At 43.7% G+C, this 17,316-nt stretch overlaps 1 protein-coding gene across 2 annotated transcripts in view; it reads left to right on the top strand.

The window, feature by feature from the left end:
- The window catches only part of CLUH (clustered mitochondria homolog), a 662,807-nt gene that overhangs the window by 309,227 nt on the left and 336,264 nt on the right, over window positions 1-17,316 (top strand). For both annotated transcript variants that reach the window (XM_044054416.1, XM_044054415.1), the window contains exon 8: window positions 8,925-9,072. In XM_044054416.1, the coding sequence (XP_043910351.1) occupies window positions 8,925-9,072 (148 nt within the window). The remainder of the gene's footprint in view (window positions 1-8,924; window positions 9,073-17,316) is intronic.

Genomic DNA, 17,316 nt, shown 5'->3' with positions numbered 1-17,316 from the left:
CTGGACTACATGAAAAGAGACATGGAAGAGCTCTTGGATCATGTGACCCAGGCAGGTATGACCCTAGCCATGAGTAGCATCCTGCCTTCTCCCAGAATGATGCCACAGTATAAGAACAAAATGATTGACTTCAACAATTGGCTAAGCTTCTGGTGTCATTCAAAGGGGATCCAGTATTTGTCTGTCTGGGAAAACATAATCGACAAACCACAATGCTTTGCCAGAGATGGTCTGCACTTGTCACGCCTAGGATTCAGGTTACTGGCTAAAGCTCTTGCCACCCCTATAGTGCCTTTTTTAGGCAAGGTTCAAAGGATAAAACCACCACTGTAACAGATACAAGCATGCAAAATCTGAAGGTAATGCTACTCAATGCTAGAAGTCTGAACCTCAAAATGTACTCTCTCTCGAGGCACTCCTAAAAATGGAGAACATCGATATCTGTGCAGTGACTGAGACCTGGTTCAAGGCTCCAGAGAGCACCCCTGCAATACCAGGCTACAATTCTTATCACACTTTTCGGCCACAAAACCAAGACCGAAACACTAAAGGTGGAGGAGTGTCCATATTCACACCTCCAGGCTAGTTGCCCAACACAATGCATCTGAAATTCTCCAGGTGCAACTAACACTAGGTTAAGACTGCAATCCAAATTGTAGCTTGCTACAGATCCCCCACCATACCCCAAGATTCTCACTACACCTTCCTAAACATACTGGAAAATATTAAGAAACAACGAAACAACCTAATAGATGATTTCAACCACCCTGCCATTAATTGGGAAAACTACTCTGGTACCAACTACTTTTCCCAACGGTTCTTGGAATTCATAAATTCCAACGCCCTGGATCAACTAATCCATTGTCCCACCAGGGGCTCCAATATCCTAGCCCTGGTCATTACCAACATGGGAGATAGATGCTCCACACCAGTGGTCACCTCCTCATTGGTCAGGTCTGACCATAAGCAAATCACCCTTGACATCCACATCCCACCCCCACCCCCCAGTTAGGAAACCTCCTTAAACTTCTCCAAAGCCAACTTCATGCTACTGAAGTCAGAAGTGACAAACTTCACAACACCCCTGGAAGTTCGACTGCAGAATCCTACACTAAGGCACTGTACGAGCACATCCACTCGTGCATGAATCGTGCCATCCCAAATAGAACCAAGATGCTCTTCTCCAAAACAAAAGAAGCCAATCTGGTGGTCCCCTGCTATAAACAAACTGTACAACAGAAGGAAGAAACTGTTGCAGAAAAGAGGAAAATCCCAGGATGCAAAAAACTCCCTCAACAGCCTCTGTAAGAAGCTGAGATCCCTCATAAAATCCTTAAAAGCCAGTTACGAAAATAAAATTGCCAAAGATTTCAAAGACAACCACAAGGCATTCTATAGTTATGTCAAGAATCTAAATGGCAATGCTCAGATCTGCTCTGAGCTACAACAGAATGGCATTAAATATACTGATCCCAAGGATATTGCCAATATCCTGGCAGATCGATTTAGTGCCAACTTCACTCCCCTCTCGCCCCCTAAAGGGCCCATCTCAATACCAAAAGATTGCCAAATTCCGATAATCGCAGCCGCACAGGTAGAAACAGCACTCTCCAAAGCTATGAATACAACATCTGTGGGACCAGATGACATCCCAGGCTGTGTACTACATGAACTACAAAATGAACTGGCACCCCACCTATGTGTCATGTTTAATCATAGCCTCACCTCAGGCTTTGTGCCCACTGAGTGGCGCACAGCTACAGTTATCCTGCTCTATAAGGGAGGATCCACCTTGGATCCCGGGAACTACTGTCCCATCAGTCTGACAAGCCTGATCTGCAAGGGCATAGAACGCATTATCATGGAACTTATAAACAAAGACATTGGCAACCTCCAGACACTGGACCCCACCCAGTTTGGGTTTGTGAAGGGCCGATCTTGTCTCCTGAATCTGATTGACTTCTTCGAATCAGTCTCCAGAGCTGTGGACGAGGGTAAGGAGGTCCACACAGCCTATCTGGACCTCGCCAAGGCCTTCAACACCATCCCCCACTCCGGAATCATAGATAAACTTACTAAGTTGGGCATAAATCCCTACGTCACTTGATGGGTTGCCAACTGGCTTACTAACAGAACCCAGACTGTAAAAGTAGCCAACTCCAAATCCATCTCCAGACAAGTGACAGGTGGAGTACCTCGGGGTTCAGTCCTGGGACCACTCTTGTTTGGCATCTACTTCTCTGAAGTACAGGCCAACACTACGGGATTCTAGCTAACAAAGTTTGCAGATGACTGCAAACTGGGAGCCATTATTGAATCCCCAAATGATGTGGATATTCTACAAAAGGGCCTTACAGAAGCAGATGCCTGGTACCAGAGCCATGGGCTCAAGCTTAATGCCAAGAAATGTATAGTCATCACCTTTGGAAAAAAACATGTACCCATGAACTACCACGTAGGTGGCAGGACACTAAACATTGAAAGTGTGATGAGAGACTTAGGGACACAAGTGGACAGTGGTCTCACTTTCGATAACCACATCGCCACAACAGTCAGGAAATCCTTCTACGTGGCACACCTCATCACTAAGGGCTTTTCATCCAGAAAAAAGGAGGTCATTGTCCCACTGTACTCATCCCTCATTAGACCCATTATAGAGTATAATGCCCCATTTGGTATGTACCTCACAAGACATCTGCAACAACTGGAAAGGCCACAGAAATACCTCACTAAAAGAATCGCAGGCCTAAAGCAGATGCCATATGCTGACCGTCTAAAAAAAAAAAAAAAACTCCAGCTATACTCTGTGGCATATCGTCTACTCAGGGGCGATCTCTGCTTAACATACAAGGCCATGTCAAACCCTGAGCTGTTGGACATGCTCCACTTAAAGAAATCCCAATCCCTCAGAGCCACACACTCCGGGGATCTAAATCTTATCACAATGAACAAAACATGCTGGAGGGATTAGGTTCCTGACCCAGAGACTCCCCATACTCTGGAATAGACTGCCCATACATGTCAAGCAGAGCACCTCATTGGCCCTCTTCAAAAGGAACCTTGATGATTGGATGGGAGATAGGAAATAAACCCCGGGGATCATGTCAGTCAAGAGAAGTAAATATTGTGGGAAAAAATTTCCAGGGAATTGTTATGGCTAGGCTTGCATAGGCCTTAGGGCCGATAGCCTAGTACTAACCTATGAACTTTATATGTCTAGCGTGCACCATCTCAAACGAGGTCTGGGTAGCTGACGCTGGGCATTCTGGGACCTCGAGACAGTAAGCTCTTGAGCTGTAGAAGTAGGCCAAGTCAGAGCTGAGGATTGGCTCCGAACCCAAACAGCAAGAAGGAAGGCAAGATGAATGACAACTAACTACCATGGAATGTTATGGTAGGTACATAACTTCTTTTTCCTGAAGTCTTTCTGAATAGAAGTTTTCCAACCCTTTGACTTTTCTAGTAAGGAGCTGCTATATCTTTTTTTCAAGTTGTTTTACAGGGTCTATATCATATGTTCGAAGTTTTATAACTTCGAACATTAAAATATCGAATTTAAATGTTCGAAGTTATAAAACTTTGAACATATGTAAAAAAAAAAAAAAAAAAAAAAAAAAAACAGCTGTAGGCAGGGGGACAATCCCACCTGCACCCCCCACAGCCCCTGTTCTTTAAATATACCAACTCCGAGACCGCACTACAGTGCAGTAAGGGAAATCTTCCCAATTTGCTCATGCTTCTGAACTTCTTCGAAGATGTTATGATACTCTGAGCGCACCAAACTTACTGTGAAACCGTCTATGAATGGCTTGATCAGCAGTCATTATTTGTTATCTTAAAATGGCTGTAGTTTTAACATTATTGTCCACAAGTAATTTTAAAAAATTCAGACCAGCATTGTTGAATTCCTTTAAGGTGGAAAAAAAGGAATCCGTAGCCTTGACACCATTTGGGCTTTTAAAAAATCTTAGCCCTTTAGGATTTTAAGACAGAGTTGGAACAAAAAGAACTGCGGCAAATCAGGTTAAACTCTGACAAAGCACCAGTACTGAATGATGTAGTCAACATTGTTTCTTAAAGAACCGCAGGGTTCACTTGAACAAATACGTTTTTAACAGAAGTATATGTCTTTAAAAGTTGAGTTTGTGATGTCACTTAATTATAGGATAAAGATGTACTTTCTATTGTCTTGCAGATATTTTTAAACTGAAAGTTTTTTTGCAGTTGAATGTATTGTTTTCTGATCAAGTCTAATGACGGAAGTGGAAAATAAATTGTTTACGCTAAAATGTGTGCCTCTTGTTCTCAGTCCAAGTTCCAGTTCTTGTGGTTAATTGTCACTAACTTTACAGTCATGGTCATACATGGATTATCCATAGGATATTTCCCACTTTTAGTCTAAACAGAAGTGGCACCGTGCAGGGCCCAGTAAAACACCTCTGGTAACTTCTAGTTGGTTAGTCTGATACCCCCATACACACAATCTGTTAATTTGTTATTGTTTTAAAGGCCTTGACAAGATCAAGTTAAGTTGTATGTGGTATCAGAAACCTGATGAAATGCTGGTGGTTATGTTAGAGAATGCCACAGGTTTCAAAAGGCTAGAGTTTCTCTTAAGTTCATATTGTTATAACAGAAGTAGATTTCCTTTGTCATTTTAGCTTTGCACCTTTTTGACTTTCTCGTTTTTACATAGAACAGTAGTCATGCTGATTTAATGGGTTAATATTATTTGGGTGTGATGCCACTACACCTTGTGAATTGGTACAGTTGTAGCCTGTCACTGTCATTAATGGAAATGTTCACGTGCTGATATTTAGTTGAAAATGTCTAATAAGAGGTTTGGTTAGGTTTTCATTGTTTTCTGTGTAGTTATCTGGTCCCATTGATGAGTTTCTGATTTTACTTCTGGTGTCATCAAATGAGTTTGACAGCATGCTTGTTTCTAGTATTGATATATGTCGTTGACCCTTGTTCTACAAAGTCAGCAAACTGAGAGCATTGTTACATTGTCTTACATACCTCTGTTTGCTGTGCTGTATCACCTTCATAGGTAGCTTGGCACAGAAGCTCTTTAAACTAACTGGATATGAGACAGATCAGCACACAGTGAAGCGAAGTTTTCAGCAGAAAACACTATCCTGTAAGCATTTTTGCTTTAAACTAGAATAAAAATCTGTAAAATAAACAGATTTTTCACAGCTGATTTAAAAAAAAAAATCATAAAGTAGGGAGAAGTTTGAATTATGTCCTGTAGCATAAAAAAGTCTCCACTTTGTTTTTTCCCCATTTATCCTAAAAATATTGAAAGCCTATGCAACGTAAAGAGTAATATCAGTCATAACAGTTATGATAAAAAGCATTTTTGAGTTTTATCTGACTATGACCTGTTGAAGTTACACGTTTGTATACCAATCTTGAAGTTACATTTTCCTGATAAACACTTTTACACTAGATGTGTATTTGGTACCTTACTGTTGTATACAGCTCTGAATGTAGTACTTTACCACAGTACTTGCTTTTGAGGGCATTGTGTGCCATTCTTAGAATTTTTGGAGACAAATATTTGGAAATGTAATGTGTGGCATACATACTTACACCCCTCTGAAAAGTAATGCAAAGTTAGCTGATTGGGGAATAGTTTCTTTTTAACTTCGCTCATATACGTCATTTTCTCTAGCATGTCTGTTCAGTAGTCATGGCTATATCTGCTATGTTGTTATAAAACTATTTTGATGCTTAAGATTTTCCCAATGTGTTGGTGTATAGTGATGGTGCAATAATGCAGGGATTGGCATAGCTGTTGCAAAGCAGCGTTTTTTTTTTTTTTTTGTACTGGGTTATTTGTTTTAGTTTCTGGTTGGAGTGCCTTCTTTTTAGAATCTGCATGTCTTCTGTGTCCTCATGTTTTTCCTCCCACAACCAAAAGACATACCAATATGTGAATTGGTTGTTATCCACGATACATATATGGTATGAGTCTGTACAAAGGATTGCAGTGAGAATGTGAAGTTTAAATGGTTTGTAGTACCAAGCTAAGGCCTAAGAGGAAAATAATACATTGATATTAAAAAGAAATTCAGTATTCCACAGTGTAAGAAATGACTGTAGTAAGTAAACTCTCATGTATTGGCTTGCTGTAATCCACATGTCTTATACTTTTTTGACATTGGTGAGCATTTGGGTACATGTTACATTTATTGACCTTTTTAAAAGTTTGAACGTCATATGGTCAGCACTATATGATCGAACTTTTAAAAATTCGAAAGTTTCAACGGGTATCTCCATACAGTGTGAAATGGGAAGATTTCCCTTTTTCTGCACTGTAGTGTGATCTTTGAGTCTGTATATTTAAAGGGGGGGGGTGTGGGCACGGGTGCTCCCCCCCCCCCCCGTCTTAAAACGGTCAGGTAGGTTTTTCTGTTTCTTTTTTCGTGTTTTGAACTTGTAAAAGTTCGATCATATGGCTTCGACCATATGATGTTCGAACTTTTAAAAGTTCGATAACATAATATACACCCATATATTTTTTTTTTCAAAAACTCATTCTTGATTTGAAGCATACAGTCAGCATAAAATCAGTAATCTATTAAGAATGTATTTCATCAGTTTATGGCATGATATAATGCCATATATCTCACAGAAAACTGGCAACTTTTTGTGTGTACAATTATACACACAGCATGCTTTAGAGATGTTCATAAGCCAACAGTGCTATCCAACCAAACATCGGACATTTAATGCAGGTAATACAAACAGTTATGTATCTCAATGTGTATCTACTTCCTTGTAAATAAATATGACATATGTGCTTGGTTTCATCATCAGGCTTGACTTGCTCATTTGACTCTAATACCTCTACCTTATCATGACTAATAAGCGTACTATAATTGACGTGATCCCTAAAGTCAATTTCATGATGAGATTCCTTTTGCCAACCAGATTGTTTCCGTCCTATTCATGTCTTGTGTTTATGGTGTCGTAAAAATAGCATGAACTCGACAGTTCCTGTTAAGTAAACAAGTGTCATCAGAACTACCAGTGGATCTAAAGCCTGTAACAAAAAAAAATCATAGTTGATAACCTTATCCTCACCTCCTCGTGATCTTGATATAGGTTAAATTGATTTCCCTAGTGGTAAGTATTCAGAATCCAGTCAGTATTCCCCAGACAGTAAATATGTACAGCTGCATATTGTCGTTTATGTTTAGCCATCCATTTACAGTGCTGATATTCTTCTGTCCACATACAACTTGATACCCTATCCATCCTTGTGGTTTGTGGTTTATAGCACTCCTGTTGTCTTTAAAACCTTCTAACTAGGTTTGTCCCAAGGAAAGAAAAAAAAAATAAGAAAAAGACAGTTTTGTATCAAACCTGGTCATAATTAGTGCAGTGGGAATGCAAACTGTTAAATAACCACCAGTTAGTTTTACTCCAAGACATTCATATTTCTATTTCACGGAGAAAACACATATATCTGTACCAGTTTTCATTGAGCTACTTTTCACCTGGTTCTACTTCAAAACGTCGAAAACTCATAACGTCTAATTTCAAAACAGCGAGACCATAAGATCAAAAATTCAAAACCTCTAAAACTCTTAACATCGAACCCAACAACATCGAAAAATATAAAGCAAATATAAGTAATATCCCCTCCACCTATAACAACACCAAATGAAAAAGCACACTTTTTACTACGTTTCTGCAGGGGGGGCAGTCTTTCCCTCATATGAACTAGACTCTATCCAGCTTGCGTACAAACTCTTCAGTAACCCTTCATATACAAAGAGCAAATGAATGAGCTCATATTCCTATATTATGACAGCAGCCTTATGGAGATATTGTCTCTCTGGTCAGAAGACCTAACACATGACTTAAACCCCCATATTAAATTTCAGTAAACGAGCAGTAATAGAAATTGTTAAAGACAAAAGGTTAAGGAATTGTAACTTTGCACTGATATGCTTTGTTGGTAAAGCATCTTCATAGACTATTTTGTCTGATCATTCGCAAAACTAAGGGAATTCACGGTGCACTAATTAAACAACAAAAAAGCTCATCTTTGCCTCTGTTATATCATTCCCCCAGATCACTTTTGAAACTGAGAAGTGTCCAAATCCATTTTGTAGTTAATCTAGTTAATTCTTCTTTTTGCTTAGCTTCATATCTGGTCTCACTGTGCTGCCAATAGCCTGTTTTTGGACTTTTCATTCTCCTAGCAGAGGAACAGCTAAGCTGAAAAAAATGGTAGTCTCGTTGTAGATTATGCTGTGTTTTTCTGATGCTCTTTTTTTTTTCCCTACCTTTCCAAGAGTGGGTGTTCATTGGCTGTAACCTACAAACCGGTAGGGATTTATCCAGATGTACACCCAGTGTAAAGTATTGTATCCTCCTCCTTTTTTTTCTTTTTTGTATCCTCTTATTCTTTATGCTCCTTACTGGGGGTGGGGGAGATTCCCCTCAGCTGTACCACTTCTGCAAGGACTGTAGGCTTTCATTAAAGTTGTTTGTACCTTCTGTCACCTAGGTTGTTACTGGAACACAAGTCATGAGTTACAGGCAGTCTACGGTACTTCTTGCCCCTCTGCCAGTGTGTTGGCAAGTGTACTTTTACAGATATATAGCTTGTTGTATTTCAGAATATGATGCAAATGGCATGAAGTATCATTGAAAAATTTTAGTTTTTCAAGTATAAGGAAACATGAGGAGGGCTAGATTTTCCATGGCGAGTAATTCTAGGCCAGATGTACTGTGAATTATGATTTTTGAGTAAACTCTAATGCTGAACACATGAGCTGTATGTTGCTACAGAAACTAAATATCTGAAGAGATCGTTATTACTTCAGCTCCCTATTTTAATTTTTATTACTAACTAGTGCGAATGTCTGAGTTATGTTTTTTTTTTTTTTTTTTTTTTTTAGGGTACAGAGGCACCCATTTGAAAGGATAGCCACTCCTTTTCAGGTTTACAGCTGGACTGCACCACAGGTGGATCACGTCATGGACTGCGTTAGAGCTGAGGATGCTTATACTTCAAGACTGGGTTATGAAGAACATATCCCTGGGCAGGTAGAGAGAATTGTGTTGATATTATTTTTTCATGAATTAGCAGTATTGGCAATTTAATCAAGTTTAAATAAAATTCAACCAGCCATAATTCCACTGTCAGCATTTTTAACTTAATGGATTTAGAGTGCCTCTTGGCATACCCAGTTCATTTGCTGTAAGACAGCTTTCAGAACTTTTAGTTATGTACTCACCATAACTTCAGATGTTTGGGATCCATCTCGCCTACATTCTGACTAATGGGTTCGGAGCCGATCCCTCGGCTCCGACTCGGCACGCTTATGCCAAAGAGCGAAGTCTCTTATTGGCTGAGCTTACTATATCCCAGGATGCACCACTACCAGTCCCCCAGATCTAGTTTGTCCGCATACATACACAGACACACATGCTGCTTATATAACATCGTCAGATGAAACAAGATAAAAAACAGTAGAACTCCAAACCGTTCAATCTCTTCTGATCTCCAAGGCAGGGGGAAGGAGGGTGGGTATTAGGAATGTAGGCGAGATGGATCCCAAACATCTGAAGTTATGGTGAGTACATAACTAAAAGATGTTATGTGATCCTATCTCGCCTACATTCTGACTGATGGGACAGCCCCTAGCACCTGAATCCTGGGTGGCTCACCGGAAAACACTCCTGAGTACCGTGGAACCAAATGATGCTCGCCCTTTAGATGCCACATCCAATTTATAGTGGGAAATGAAAGTGTGCGGGTTGGACCAAGTAGCCGCAGCACAAATCTCAGAAATAGCGAGCTTGGAATGAAAAGCAATAGAAGTAGCCATAGCTCTGGTAGAGTGAGCTTTGATAGATGTTGTAAGTTGCTTATTTGAAGAGAAATAAGCCTGAGTTATACAATCTCTAATCCATTTGGAGATAGTAGCTTTAGTGATGGTTTTACCCAATTTATTATCTGAAAAGGACACAAACAACTGGTCTGATTTTCGAATTTGCTGAGTCCTGTCTAGATAGAAGCGCAATTGCCTGTGAACATCCAATTTATGGAGGGTGTACTCCGCTTCGTTGGAGAATTTTGGAAAGAAAACTGGTAGCTCTAGAGATTGTTGGAGACAGAGATTAGAACAAATCTTTGGGACAAAAGATGGGTTAGGCCTAAGTGATACTCTATCCTTGTGAAAAATCAAGTACGGTGGTTTGATAGATAGGGCTTGAAGCTCTGAAACTCTTCTTGCAGAGGTAATTGCAACTAAGAAGGCAGTTTTCCAAGACAGATATTTTAACTCGCATGTAGCAGCCGGTTCAAAAGGGGAAGATGTTAAGGCACGAAGTACCAAATCAAGATCCCACGGAGGCGCAGGATGAAAAACTGGGGGTCTTAACAGCCCAGCACCTTTAATGAAAGTTTTGCATAATCTGCTGCTCATCAACGGTGGATCCATGGATTCGTGAAATTTAGAGATAGCTGCTAGTTGGACTTTAATAGTAGAGACTGAAGATCCTTGATTAAACAAGGATGTTAAAAATTTCAAAACCTCTGGTATCGGGGCAGTGATAGGGTCTAAGCCCCTGAGTTGAGCCCAGATAGCAAACCTCTTCCACTTACTGAGGTACAATTTCTTAGTGGTGGGTTTGTGGGCGAAGATAAAATGTGAATAACTTCCGGGTCTAAGGTGTGATTTCTGACTAAAGTCGGAAGTGGAGGAGCCAAGCTGTCAATTTCGAAGTGTGAAGGGACTGGTGTTGTCGTCCCGACTGATGAATCAGCAGATCCGGAGTTAGATCCAAAAACCAAGGATCGTCCACAGCATGTTTCTTCAGGTAGGGAAGCCATACCTGACGAGGCCAGTGCGGAGCAATTAGTATCATTGTGGACCCCAATTGAGAAGCTTTCTGGATGACTTTGGGGAGAAGTGGAACCGGAGGAAAGGCATAAAGTAGTCCTGTTGGCCAAGGTTGGACCAGAGCATCCATAGCTGCCTCCCCCTGACGTGGAGTCAAGGAGAAGAACCTTTTGCACTTTGCGTTTTGTGGTGTTGCGAATAGGTCGCAGCACGGGGTCCCCCATCTTCTGAAAGCCTGAGCTGCTACTGTTTCGTTCAGGGACCACTCGTGAGGAGAGAGAATCGTCCTGCTTAATCTGTCTGCCAATATATTGGATTTCCCTGGAATGTGGGTCGCTACCAAGAAACGGTTGGTAGCTACAGCCCATTCCCACACCCTCATGGCCTCTCTGCAAAGGGGGTAAGATCTGGTCCCTCCTTGTTTGTTTAGATACCAAACCACCGACATGTTGTCTGTGTGGATAGCGATAATGCCTTGAGGGAGAAACTTGTGGAGGGCCTGTAGGGACAGAAGTACAGCCCTCATTTCCAATACATTGATATGGAGAAAGGTTTCGCCTGGAAGCCAAGAACCCTGAACTAACCTGCCCAGACAATGCCCCCCCCCCACCCTGTCTGGGAGGCATCCGTCGTCAGGGTGGCCACCGGAGGGGGGATAACAAAAGGTCTTCCCTGATTCAGATTGGATGGCTGAAGCCACCAGCGGAGGTCCCGTTTGCACGTTTCTGTAATCATAATGGGGTGATTGAGGGGGAGATTCTGAAAGGACCATTGAGTCGATAACAGCCACTGAAGAATCCTCATGTGCAATCTTGCCAGTGGAACTAGGAGAACAGTGGCAGACATCGAACCTAAAAGTTGCAGGACCATCCTGGCTGGGGCTTTGGATCTTGAAAGCAGGGCTTGAACTTGACCTTGTAAAGTTTGAATCCTTTCGGTAGGAAGAAAGACGTGCATCAATTTTGAGTCCATCTCTGCTCCTATGAACCTTATGCGCTGAGAGGGCAGCAAGACAGACTTTGACCAATTGATTGTAATTCCCAGGGTAGCACCCAGGGAGATGGTGGCTTTGAGGTTGTCCATTAGTAGATGCCTGGTGGTGGCAGTCAGGAGCCAGTCGTCCAGATAGGGAAACACTTGGAGTCCAAGACTCCTCAGGTGAGCAGTCACTACTGCCAAACACTTGGTGAACACCCTGGGGGCTGTGGTGAGACCAAAGGGCAGTGCACAAAATTGGAAATGACTGTCTCCCAGGCTGAAGCGCAGATACCTCCTGGACGCCTGATGTATCGGTATGTGATAATAGGCGTCCTTGAGATCTATGGAGCACATCCAAACATCCTTCTCCAACAATGGGAGAATGGATTGTAAAGTGACCATTCGAATTTGGATTTCATGACGGATTGGTTTAGTTTGCTGAGATCCAATATTGGTCTCAGGTCCCCTGTCTTTTGGCACTAAAAGAACCTTGAGTAATTTCCGGATCCGATCTGGTCTGTGGGGACCGGTTGGATGACTCCTTTTTCTAGCAGCTTTGACGCTTCTGCGGCTGCAATTTCCCTTTGACTGGGTGGTGGGTCCGGGATTTTTTTGGACGGTGGGGGTGAGTGTGTGAAGGGAATGGTGTAACCTCCGGCAATAATCCGAAGCACCCATCTGTCCTGAGTGATAGACTCCCAGGCTTTTAGGTGCTTGGCCAAACGGCACCCGACTGGCTCCGGAGCAGCACAGCCGGGCAATCCCTCATGAAGTGTGGGAGGCTGAAGAGCCACGAAAGGACTTGCGGTCTCCAGAATTGCGGGGCCCTCTGTCGCCTCTGGGACGGCGTCTCCCAGAAAAATTTCCCGTCGTCTGCCTCTGGAAGGGGAATCTTCCTGCTGTTGAGGAAAAACTTACGTGATTTGGAACCACATCTTCCCTCCTCTTTTAGCCTTGGGATAAGGCCGAAAGGGAGTGGAATAACGTGCACCTACGGCAGATAAAGTTTTTCCCTCTTGCTCACAGCGGTTAAGAGTGTCTTTAACCTTAGGTCCAAACAAAGACGACCCATCAAAGGGAGCGTCGTGAAGGAAGACTTGAAGGCCTCCGAAATGACCTTAAACGGAGCCAGGCTTGTCTCCGTAGAGCCACGCCTGTGCCTGCCGCTCTGCCCGCGCCTTCGGCCGCATATGAAATGAGCCTCATGGACGAGTTAGAAATCGAGGTAAGGATAGCCAACTGAGAGCTAACCGACTGGGCTAGCTGCTCAGGTAGGTTACCTGAGAGGGAATCTGACAGCTCCTTGACCAGATCCCTCTGTAGCCTGGTAAAATGTGCCAAATAATTCAGGGACCTTAGTGTAAAGGCCGCTGAAGTCAGGGTGCGCTTCCGCATCGGTCCATGCTCCTAGACTCCTTATTAGGAGGATGGACGGACGTTGAAGCCTCTGCCACGTCCTGTTGTGTAGCAGATGCCACCACCATGGCATCTACAGCCACGCCTTTTGTCAAGAACTCCTTCTCGGGTGGGGCAGACAAAAATTTGTTAGGGCGAGAAGGCACTAGTTCCACAGTATCTGGATGTTCCCACGCCCTCCGACAAACCAAATCCAGGAGCTCGTCGAAGGGCGGAGACTCCCAGGAGGCGGAGGGCTGAGCCCCAAAGGCCTTGAGAAGCACTGACTCATCAGCAGAGGGGGGTTTGGATATCCAGCCGCCTCGTTGCTTGAGGATCTCTAAAATGTCTGCGAATGAGACATCATCCGAGGACGACTTCGGGGACCCCTCCACATCATCAAGATCAGTGTCCGATGTAAGAGACTCGGGGGAGTCCACGTGCTTCCTCTTGCACGATCTCTTCCTTGGGGGCTCCTCTGAAGACAACTCCGAAGAACCCTCAGGAGGAGGGGAACCCCCAGTGGGGGTAACCTCAGGCCCCGGGGCTCCGCTGCCTAGGGACAGGGGAACTGCCAAAGACCCAGTCTCCACGCCCAGGGAAGGTGTCGGTATAGCCGGAGAGATGGCCGAAGAGGACTTGGCCAAGGCACTCCTCATAGCTCTGAAAACCGGACCCCCGTCCCCGGAGCCATGATAGCAGACGGAAGTCTCGCAGCCGAAGCACCGAGAGGGAGGCTCGGAACCGACAGCATAGGTCCCGAAAAGTCACCCCCGGGTCTGGCCGAAGAAGTCCGCGTGCCAAACTCGGACCCGAAGGCCGGGGTTGGAGTAAGGGTCGGAGCCGACCCTAGGATCTCCACCGGCTCCAACAGCACCAGCTCCGACGGAGCCGAAGCGGTCGGAGGAGGAATGGCAATGGCATGGGCTATCGGCTCCGAAGCCAATTGGGTCGGAGCCGAAACAAATTTTTGAAAGACTGGGGACTGGAACAGTCTTTGGAGCACCCTGTCTATGTCCGAATCTGACATCCTCGATGACCTAGAGGATACTGAACGGGTTCGAGTTGGCCTCTCCAACGGCCCCAAGGGGCTAGGGGACCGGCTCTGAGGCGACTCGATGACCATCGGCGCCGAAGGGATACCCAAACTAGTTTCCATCGGTGCCGAGGAGGACTTAGGCGCTGAGGAGGAAGTGTCTGAGCGGACAACCTTCATCGGCTCCGAGACCAGTGGAGCCGATGAAGGTGACCCGCCTCTCGATGCCCCAGCCATCGGCTCCAAAGCCAGAGGAGTCGAGACTGGAGGCATCGAGGCAGACCGTTCCGCCCTCGGCTCCGAAGTCCTTGGAGCCGAAGGAGAAGCCTGCCTATGTCTTTTGGTGGTCGGGTCCGACGGACTGGTCGGAGCCGACGCCCTTTTCTTTTTAGCAGGAGAAGGAGAGGATGCTAAAGCTTCTTCAAAAGAGGGTTTTATAAGGCCTTTCAAAATAAGCTTATTTTTCCTCTCTTGGAGGACCCTCGAGGAAAAAGCGTGACACACGCTGCAGGACTCCTGCAAATGTTTGGCGCCCAAACAATATACACACAGAGAGTGGTCATCCGTGATAGACATTTTAAAACTACATTTAGTGCATTTTTTGAAGCCCGAAGGCCTAGGAGCCTGAGACATTATAAGAAAAACTGAGTACTCTCTCACAGACAAAACTTTGTTGGGAAAGACTGACCCTACAAGATTAACTTGCTGTTTACAATGATAGCCAATTAAAATAAAGGCCAACTGAAGACATACAACAGTGAATAAAGTATACAGGAATCCAAGAACCCCTAAGGTTCAAAGAAATTAACCAACAGGAAAGGCCCTATGGATGAAGGGAGCCTGTACCGGAACAAACACCAATCACACACAAATTTTCTTACAAAAAGTTTTCAAAACACACACACAGCACAGAGTAGCTGTTAAAACAGCTTTTTGTTAAAGAATTAGCAAATTTCTGACAGAAAAAGTTAGTGAAAAGACACTACTTAGCTCAGCCAGCTCGAGACCACGTCTTTGCTAGTTAGCGGCAAACGAGATCTGGGGGACTGGTAGTGGTGCATCCTGGGATATAGTAAGCTCAGCCAATAAGAGACTTCGCTCTTTGGCATAAGCGTGCCGAGTCGGAGCCGAGGGATCGGCTCCGAACCCATCAGTCAGAATGTAGGCGAGATAGGATCACATAACATCCTCTGTTTCTCCTTTGTTTCCACTGGAATGCCTTAATATTATCCACCTTATTTCTTTGTGTGTTTTGCTAATTTGTTTGGCTCCACATTAAATGAAGGAAGACTAGTTCACAAATCCTAGCAGTGTTTTATATTAAGTGGAGGTGATTGCTCACAACCATGAAATCCATGTTTCAGCCTTCTTTATTCTTGATAACATCTTCATATTTACAAAGCTTTATTTACCAAAAAAAAAAAAAGTCTAGCCCTGTAGAGCAAAGGGAACGAGGCCTGATTGTGACCTAGGTGACCAGGGATTTATTAGCATCCCTGGCACTGCAGGAGTCAGTCAAGGAGGGATAGGAGTAACAGGGTGTGGCTGATCGCCTTGCTCTGGGGACAAAGAAGGTTATTTATGCTTGGTGAGCACATAGATAGGTCAGAGCTCTTCAGTGGAGACTGAATAAACTGCCTCCTGTGCTTCAAGTTAGTTGATATAGTTGCTTGCTGGTTGTTTGTCCCTTGAAATGAAGGACTGATTAGTACTGTCAAACCATTGTATTTTTCACCTTCCCAGCATACTCAAGCATTTGCAAGACAGTAGGGCATAAAAGCAAAAATACATTACCATCCCTTGATGGCTGCCTTAAAGATGGCCCCTGTTGGTCAGTTCTTACCCTGGTGGGGGGGGGGGAACGAATGGGCCAGTTGGCTGGGCGGAGCTGATGATGCGCAGGAAAAGGGGGCAAAGTGTGACAAAAAAAGTTCAGAGTTGATTTTTATACCCTTTTCACCTTTGTTGCCATTCCATATTGCAGGGTTTTTGTGATTTATAAAAATTTGTCAGGATTGTAGTTTCACTTCTAATCAATAAGTGCACCCAGTGACTCAGAGTCTGAATGTTCATTTGCATTGCTAGTGAACTGTTCTAAGGAAAAGGCCACTGGAGGAGTTGGTGGAAAGAATAGGTTAGTAGCTGATGGCCAACTCTTCTATCCCAGGGGAAGACCTAAGGAAGTTTATTGTCTGAAATGTCTGGTGGTGGCCAGGAGCATTCCAGGAAATCTGTTTTTAATACAGGAGGGAGTTTGGGGGACAGTGAAATCAAAGTATTAGCAGCTTCACCAGTGAGAGACTGTGGCAGGCTGCCACAGGAATGGATTTCTAACGCCTGTTTCTATACTTGCAGCTCCCCTTGCAATCCCTCACTTCCTGAACCTAACCGAGTGTTACCACGAGGTCATTATTTAGGGGATCTGAGGCTGTGCATGTACAGTGATAAGGGAGTACAGCTGGAAGAGGAGCACATTCATGGGGAGTTAATTGAAGCAATCTAGTCAATACATTAGGCTAGTAGTTAAGTTTCCTAATGTGATTGAATGCCCTTGTTTTTTTGGCTGGGCCTGTAAGCCCATTGACATTCCAGCTTAATATTCTAAGGTGTTCAACATTTAGGACATTGTTTCAGTAGCCTAAGCTATGTGGATTATATATATCCTTGTCAAGAATATGACCGCTAGTCAGCTTTGAAAGGTTTAAGGCATCTTTCACATGTCCAAACAACCACTGGCTCAGAGTCAAATAAAAGGCGATTAAGCACCAAAAAGACTCTTAGCTTTCTTGCCACTGAAGTGCTTTTCCTCTGTGGACTAAGTGGGACTGACTGTTGACTAGTGACTAGTCTTTCAAGGCTGGGCATTACAGGTCCCTTTCTGGGGAAAATCTTCATTTCATCTCTTTACTCTGAAAAAATATATATATTATTTTTCCTGTGACTGAATTTCTGAAATGATTTTTTTACAAATGTAGTGTTTGCATTTGCAAACTGTGTAAGGTGGTCTCACCAATTGGAACATGGAGCAATTGT

This window comes from Protopterus annectens, chromosome 13.part0, assembly GCF_019279795.1.
Source record: "Protopterus annectens isolate FY-2018-M chromosome 13.part0, PAN1.0, whole genome shotgun sequence".
NCBI classification, from domain to species: Eukaryota; Metazoa; Chordata; order Ceratodontiformes; family Protopteridae; genus Protopterus; species Protopterus annectens.
This window is presented reverse-complemented; position numbering and strand designations above follow the sequence as displayed.